This window comes from Amphibalanus amphitrite, unplaced genomic scaffold, assembly GCF_019059575.1.
Source record: "Amphibalanus amphitrite isolate SeventyFive unplaced genomic scaffold, NRLGWU_Aamphi_draft 000195F_arrow, whole genome shotgun sequence".
In the NCBI taxonomy this organism is placed as follows: domain Eukaryota; kingdom Metazoa; phylum Arthropoda; class Thecostraca; order Balanomorpha; family Balanidae; genus Amphibalanus; species Amphibalanus amphitrite.
The window spans coordinates 200433-208648 of record NW_024881690.1 but is presented as its reverse complement, the minus strand read 5'-3'; the positions used below and the strand labels follow the sequence as shown (position 1 = coordinate 208648).

At 48.4% G+C, this 8216-nt stretch overlaps 1 protein-coding gene across 3 annotated transcripts; it reads left to right on the top strand.

Annotated features, from left to right (window-relative positions):
• Positions 1 to 692: 692 nt before the first annotated feature.
• Positions 693 to 7988, top strand: LOC122384652 (developmentally-regulated GTP-binding protein 2-like). Of its 3 annotated transcripts, none has more exons than XM_043372254.1 (8): positions 693 to 904; positions 2351 to 2448; positions 2759 to 2919; positions 3329 to 3499; positions 4022 to 4273; positions 5109 to 5266; positions 6815 to 7016; positions 7441 to 7988. In XM_043372254.1, the coding sequence occupies exons 2-8, from the start codon at positions 2385 to 2387 to the stop codon at positions 7525 to 7527; spliced, it is 1095 nt and encodes a 364-aa protein (XP_043228189.1). In that variant the 5' UTR covers positions 693 to 904; positions 2351 to 2384; the 3' UTR covers positions 7528 to 7988. The 3 variants fall into 3 exon arrangements, with proteins under 3 accessions (XP_043228189.1, XP_043228188.1, XP_043228187.1); XM_043372253.1 differs by having other exon boundaries at positions 778 to 912; XM_043372252.1 differs by having other exon boundaries at positions 837 to 1061.
• Positions 7989 to 8216: the final 228 nt, after the last annotated feature.

Below are 8216 nucleotides of genomic sequence, written 5' to 3'. Positions count from 1 at the left end.
AGTTATGAGGGGAGGTCACGTGACGGACCTGACCTTACTAAACTCTTGTGAAAACACGACACATACGAACGATAAGAAACCGACAGCTCTTCTTTCTGCCAAGTGTCATCTTTCTGTGAAGGATTTCTTGGCACCGAGTGTTCAGAAATTGCATTGTTTTTGGACTGTGCAGAGGCTCATGAGCGACAGCATAGGTCAACAACGTGACGTACCTTAAATATGCGACCTGTACCAGAAGATCCAGCTTGATCAAAAGATTGAACGAGTCAAATTTCAGCTCTTTAGCTCAAAAGAATTTTGAGCTATCGTAAAAACCGTCAGTGTGGCACCATATCGCCTCCCCGCGCGGTCGGAAGGTAAAAGTTCGCCGGCTCTAACTAAATAAATACGCGTCGCATCGCAAATTCATTGACGGCGTTCGAAGCATCGTTCAATTTACTTTCTAAACATATCCTAACATTAACATTTAACTGCCTAGCGCAATCGCCAACAAGCAAAAGTTCCGTGCACTCATCCTCGTACGTGTTAGCGGCCGCCGGCCGCCGGCCGCTGACCCACATTCGCGTCATCAGGGAATGCTGCAACTAATTTATTGTTTCCAACTTTTTTCCCGGAGCGTTCTACCTGGTTTATATAGCCTTGCCTACACCCCTGCCAGCAAGACCATAATGTTCTAAAAGCTAATCTTTGTTGGCAGATAAACGCGTTACTAGGCAACAGCTCCTCATTGTTAGTATGAAAAATAAAGTCTGACCGCAGGAACATCTACAATTGAACATATGCAAAACGCTGCGTCGAGGAAGAGGCAGATGATTTTCTCTAATCATATACACTGTGATTTTTTCTCAACTCGATAACGATAATATTTTGTAGCTGATTGCTTGCTGCTGGTGGCTGATTGAAGGTGGGAAGGTAGGAACTGGGGTATATAGAGTGATCATGCGTGATCATGCGTGATCATCCAGGAAATGATGCGTGTGATCTGCAGACTGCAGGTGGTCCGTGATTGCGGACTCCTTTGATACCTATCACTATCGGTTTCTGTGATTTCCAGAATTTCTGTGAGTTATTGTACCTACTCTGGCTAACAATAACAGCTAATGAATGGTTTTGCAACTAATGTACAAGCTTGTTTTTTGCTCTGTCTGTTTAATACATTATTATTTATATTTTATTTTGTCATTAAAAGATCAGCCATGCATAAAAAACCTTATCATTGTGTCCATTATGTTACTTGTATTTATACAGTGTACCACCAAGTGCGCCAATAACTGTCTCCTCATGCAACCTTGCAGATTCTACAAAAAAGTCTGTAGCTCTGACCTTTTATTGGCTCAGAAGTCATGCCATCCTCGCCATCCTGACTGACAATCTGGCATTTCCTGTACTTAACGTCCGGATTTCCTTGACTGAATCTGCATGACCCCAGCATTGCCGACCCTGTGTATTTCTTATCAGCTGAACTTCATCTGTGTACCGATTTCCCGCAAAATGAAAACCCAACAAAATGTGGGTCACTCGCGTAGAATCCAGCGACCCGCATAGTGTAGCCACATAGCCAGACCTTAACAAATCTTCGTTTGGACAAACCTTCGTACAGCTGTTTCAACCAAAATAAATGAAATAAACACCACATAATCTGATCTTACCTCACCTAACCATTGTAGGTAGCCTTCCAAGTAGGCAACACAATGGGCCAATGGGGAAGCTGCCTACTTAGAAGAAATTGATAAATCAAAATCAAAATTGAGTGTTCTAATCAGGCTCCACACTTCCGTGCATATGGCTGGAGCTGTGGTCTTGAGCTGTGGACTTAGATGTTTGCTTTTTGTTATGTCACAAGCATGATATTTATGTTGTGTTCTTGATTATTAAAAGAGATTTGTGTGGTGAAATGGGATGATCATACATTCGCCCTGTGCAGTTGGTGAATCAACCAGCTCCACTCTGGGTCTGCCTCCAGTATGAGCTTCTCGGCAGTGCAGTTTTGTGGCAGAATTGCTCCATTTCGTTTCTGTAGCACTTATTTTTTGTAGCTACTTGGTACGTCAATAGAGAAAGTTTTCCAGGGTCTCGTGCCCATCTTTATATAGAGGACAGATACCTTGCTCCTTTTCGTGTTGCCTGATACCAAGTACCAACTGAAGTAATTAATGGTGAACCATGGATCAGTCAGCCATGAAAATTATAGGTATCACTCTCTGCTGCCTGGCCTCTTAGATCTCTCTTTGAGATAATTATCACTGATATCACAACTTGGAGTCAGAAATTGAGCAACAAGTGTTTGAGAGAATTTGCAAAGTGTTGTCTGCTGGACAGATTTGATAGGTATGTGTATGCATTTTTTCAGTTGATTTTTATCCAGCTGAACCAAAGGCAACAAGATGGGAATCTTGGAGAAGATTGCCGAAATTGAAAGAGAAATTGGTCGTACCCAGAAAAATAAAGGTGAGGGCATTCATGCCAATAAACGTGTCAAATTAATCGCCTTTCTCTCATGTGATGTTTTAATTATGGCTAGCTTCATTGCTATAATCCAGTTATTATGTGTTCATAAGTTATTATTGAAGCACTTAGTTTTTTCCAGCAACTATGATAATTTGATGTGCCATGATAAAAGTTACATAAGGGACCTGACATATCAAATACTTTGGACTACATGCCAATTAGTATGTTGCTTGTGATTATACATACAGACATCAGACGTTGTTTGGCAGTACCGGGGTCCGATTATCTGACTGTTGAATGTCGTCCCCAGCGACCGAGTACCATCTGGGACTGCTAAAGGCCAAGCTCGCCAAATACCGCACGCAGCTGCTCGAGCCGCAGGGCAAAAAGGGCGAGAAGGGAGAGGGCTTCGACGTGCTCAAGTCCGGCGACGCGCGTGTGGCCCTCATCGGCTTCCCGTCTGTCGGAAAGGTGGGTATAGAATAGATCCTATTTATAGATCCTACTATAGATCGTAGGTACTAATAGATCCTTCTTCCCGTCAGTCGGAAAGGTGGGTATAGCCTCCTATATAGCATTCTATAGAATCCTATCTAACTAGTCAAACAATTCGATGCCGCTTGGCATCTGATTATTGTACGGAAGCTTTAGACTTCATCCAGATGAGTTCAACGGCTAGTAAAGATTCGCACAATCTCATTTCGCTCTTTTACCTCATTTCTTGGCGTTCGTATGGTAAACTCTTCCATCGTCATTGCCTCGCTGACTTGTTTGGCATTCTCTGCCACAAGCGACGGGACTGCGAGTCTCCGTCTCAATCTGTTCATTTCCCAATCGACCTCTTTGATCCGCTAATTTCACTACTCTTTCTCCCATACAGTCAACGCTGCTGAGCACGCTGACCAAGACGCAGTCTGAGTGCGCCAGCTACGAGTTCACCACGCTCACCTGCATCCCGGGAGTCATCGACTACAACGGCGCCAACATCCAGCTGCTCGACCTGCCCGGTATCATCGAGGGCGCCGCGCAGGGAAAGGGACGCGGTCGCCAGGTGAGTGGCCCGGACTGGAAACGCTCAGTGGGCACGAGCTGGGGCTAATCAGTCATAGCGACCCCGAACCCAACCCAGAACGTTGGCTGGTCAGAGACCTCGACTTGTGGCCGATCAGTGGCTGCTGACAAGTCAAGGGGTACGAGTTGTTACCTCAAGGTATTACCTGTGTGCGATCAGTGATCCCGAATTGTGGCTGGCCAGTGACCGCTAATTAATTGTGATGCCCAGTTTAAGTGACTGAAATAGTTGTCGCTAGTCAATCATGGCCATGAGGATTGATCTGTAGGCTGTGGCTGGTCGTCATTGGCCGCGAACCCAAATCGGTCAGTGACAGTGACCCTGGAGTATGACCGTTCCTTGACCCCAGTCCTGTGACCGCTCACGATCTATAACCACAAACTGTGACAGGTCAGCGGGCCCGGGGCCACCGCTGATCATGTAGCTATGAGTGGGTGCCGCTCCACCGTCCGTTCTCTCTCTGTGGCGTCTCCTCACCTCTCCCCACCCCTCCCCGTCTAGGTGATAGCCGTGGCGCGGACCGCCGACCTCGTCATCATCATGCTGGACGCCACCAAATCGGAGGTGCAGCGAGAGCTCCTGGAGAAGGAACTCGAGGCGGTCGGCATACGGCTCAACAAACCCAAGCCGGGTATCTACTACAAACAGAAAAAGGCCGGCGGCATCCACTTCAACTCGACCTGCGCGCTTACCAAAGTCGACGAGAAGCTTGTGCAGCTCATCCTACACGAGTACAAAATATTCAATGCTGAGGTAAGGTTTCGAAATGTATCGTTTTTAAGATATAAGAGAATGTAGCATGTCCTATATTGTGCTGTTAGATATTTTTGTATAATAATTCATTTACTCATCTAAGTTCAACTGATGGTCAAGTCATTATCCATTAGCTAGGTAGCTGTGCTGACTGGGTTTGTTTCGATGCGTTGTGGAGAATGTCTCGTAACGGAAAGCCCCTGTGCTAGTCTACGGTGAGCAGACATGTGCATGGATCCGAGTGATGGATCTTTGATCCCACTGGATCCGGCATGAAAAAAAAATTATCCTGGATCTATGATCTCTCAGGATCTGATGATAAACCAAGAACATGGATCTATGATCTGAGTGGATCCCACCATGCGCAACATTTTAAACTAAGTTTGCAACTGTTTCTATGTCAATAAGTTCCATAAAACTATGGCTTATGATGTGCTATCACATAAATCACTAAATATGAACGCTTGTGAGTTGCAACGAGCGATTTTTAGGGATTTCTGTGTTGACAATAAATAATTGAGGCTCTATGACCTCACTGGATCTCAAGCAAAAATATTAGACTCGGATCTATGATCCCTACGGATGTCGATAAATTTAAGAACTGGATCTGTGATCCCGACGGATCCGAGATCAGGATCCGTGGGATCATATCCCAGATCCATTTTTCGGATCCACGCACATGTCTGATGGTGAGTATATCCGCTGATTGCCGTTGACCAGTGTTCGTCAGCCAACTGCAACGTCCCTCTCCGCTCAAATAACGGTATCCCGTCTTCCTTCTTTCGCCATTTACTGACCCCTGACCGGCCGTATCCTTACCCCTGCTGCCGGCCAGGTGATTTTCCGCGAGGACGCTACGGCCGACCAGCTGATTGACACCATCTCCGACAACCGGGTCCACCTGCCCTGCCTCTACGTCTACAACAAGATCGACCAGATCAGCATCGAGGAGGTGGACCGGCTGGCGCGGCAGCCCAACTCGGTGGTTGTCAGGTGAGTCCCGTAGTCACGGTCCTGCAGATCTTCAGTGATTAACTCAGGTTTTTTTGTTTGTTTGTTTTGTTGGGTTAGGCCCTTTCGGTCTGACAAGACCATTTAGAGCCGGAAGGATGATAGGAATTAGGGGGAGACATTGGTCCGGGCAGGCACCCTAGAGAGTCGCCGGGGCTGAGCCCATCCAAATGGACAGGCCGACCAGCCCCCCAAGCAAGCACTCTCTGCACCCGGCTACGGGTGTGCTCCCTCGGGAGCAGCGGTGCCGCTCCAAGGGAGCAGCCCGCATGAGATAAAGGTGCCTGTCCAGCCCGGAGTGGGGTTGCGGCGTTGGGGAGAAGGATTTCAGTATCCTGAGGATAGAAGCACGGAACGGTGTGAAATTTAACTCGGGTTAACTCTGGAGTTTTCTGTCACCGTGGGGCGGAGATGATGGGAGTTGTGAGCCGCTCATGGGTAGCTGAACGGGAGCTGTCCACCCGATCGGCGTTGGCGATCTTCCTAGATGTGTGTTGTGGACGATAATGGTGCAAGTTCATTCATTGCCATTGTATACTCTACCTGCGCCGTGCACGATGAATATGGTTCTGCACACGGTGACTATAAATAGATATCTTGGTTCTGCATCTGGCTCAACGCCCTAGTGTCGAAATTCGTCACTGTTACTTACAAACCTGGGGCCTGTTCCAGCGCCTCCAGTAGAAATTCTTGACTGGAGGCTCTACCAGAGGTTTCACTGGAGGCGCTGGAACGCAATCTGGAGATTTCTGGAGATTGGCGTCACAGATACCAAAAGAATGACGATTGTTCTCTCTTGAAACGCAAAATTTGTTTTCAATTTTAGTAAGAAAGATTAACAAAATTATAGCAATGTCATTTGCTTTACATTCAAGTTGTAAAATTGTCAGTCCAAAGTCCTTTGTTTACATTCGTGATTGTCACATGTGCGCCACAATTGTAGACCAGAGCCTCCAGAGAAATTTGGACCTCCCAACTGTCTGGAGGCTACTGGAGGTTTCTGGAGCTTTGGCGAGAGCTTTCTGGAGCTTTCTGGAGGCGCTGGAACGCTCTCTGGAGGATTCTAGAGCTTTCTGGAGCTTTCTGGAGGTTTCTGGAGGCGCTGGAACAGGCCCCTGGAGATAGATGGCGCTAGTGACAAACGCCTGAAGATAGACTGCGCCGCACGGCATTGTCTTCACCGACTAAACAAACGCGAACAGATGCTTTTGGGCAATAGCCATTGCTTTTGCCTTTGTATGTGTGATGCGAGACAGATCACACAGACAATATGTCGAATGTCATTTCTGGTTACCGGAAGCTTTGCGATGATCATTTCGGCGAACTTTACCATGCGAGTGACGAACCAAATCTCAGCCTCAGCTGTGCTGAAACAAAGTGTAGAACCTTGCGAAGCCATTATAAGCTACTCCCGTATTTTCGAATGCTCCGGCAAACTGACTTTGTCGTTTCTTCTCACACCAAGATCATATTTTAGTACGATGAGGACTCCATTCACCGCTGGTACCCGCCCCTCTCCCCGTTCTGCAGCTGTAATATGAAGTTGAATCTGGACTACCTGCTGTTCACCATGTGGGAAATGCTGGCACTGATCCGCATCTACACCAAGAAGCCCGGCAAGCACCCGGACTTTGGCGACGCCATCATCATGCGGCGGGGCAGCACTGTGGAGCACGTCTGCCACTCCATTCACAGGAGTATAGTGGCCGTCTTCAAATACGCGCTCGTCTGGGTAAGACGGCCGACGGCTGGTCGGGGACGCCAGCCCGCGCGTCATGGGGCTGTGGGACGGGTGGCTGGCAGTTTGTTAACACTTATGGACTTGTCAACTGGGACCAAATTGTCCCCCTGTCTCATTTACTGCATCAGTTTTGAACTGCGCTATCTTATTCCTGCCATATTTTGTATTGTCCGCCTAACCACAGAGTCTCCGTTTTAAGCACAGCACTTCTCTTTAAATTATCATTCCCATTTGTTCTCACGTACAGTCAAAGCAACGGATTGCCATGATTGCGCTGCTCTTTTTTCGTTTTATGATTTCACTGACCGTATCTCTTGCCCGTTATGCGGTACTTGTGAATCGTGATGTCATTCACCCTCTCCCCACCTTCCCTTCCAGTCTCCTCCGTCCGATAACCCTGTATTTCTCCCCACAGGGCCGGAGCACCAAATACAGTCCCCAGCGGGTCGGTCTGGCGCACGTCGTTGAAGACGAGGATGTCATTCAGGTGGTCAAGAAGTGAGAGGACGCGGGGGACAGAGGAAGAGGGAGGGAGGCAGAGGGGCTCGGGGACGGGGCGCCGAGCGGCGAGCGGTCACGGTTGGTTCGTTCGGCGTGTGATGGGACCGGTCCGGTCTGCACTGTCTGCTGTGGATATGTGAGTCTGTGAGTTTGTATTTGACTGTCAGTGATGGTGGAGTGTATGCAATCAATGAGTGCAGTCGGTATCTGGTGTGGAAGCCTGACCCCGCCGTGTGGCTCGGCGCCGCGGCGCCCCGTCCTCGGCCGTCCCCGGTGACAATATCGGCCAGCGCCCGGGCGTCGGTCGCCCCGGTGACGGTCCCTGGGGGTGGGCTGCGCTCCCGAGTGGCCGAAAGGGGTGGGCGCGGGCGGTGAGACCGACCGTGTTTGTTTCTATCTGAAGTGTTATATTGTGAACTGCGGAGCGGATGTCTATAGGTCAATAAATATCCTGACCGAGCAGCTTCGGGCGTTTGAACTTGTGTTTTACTCGATCGGTGGAGATTACAAGCCATCGTATTACAAAAATTTATGATAGGTCGGTGATACCTTGACACCTTGATATGCGAACGAAGCGCCTGTATTGCTACGAGTAAATACAAGGATTATGACATTGCTCAGCCTAGCCATCTATGCTTTGCGCCCCGAGGCGCGACCGTCTCTATCCCTCATTAGGCACCGCTCATGCAC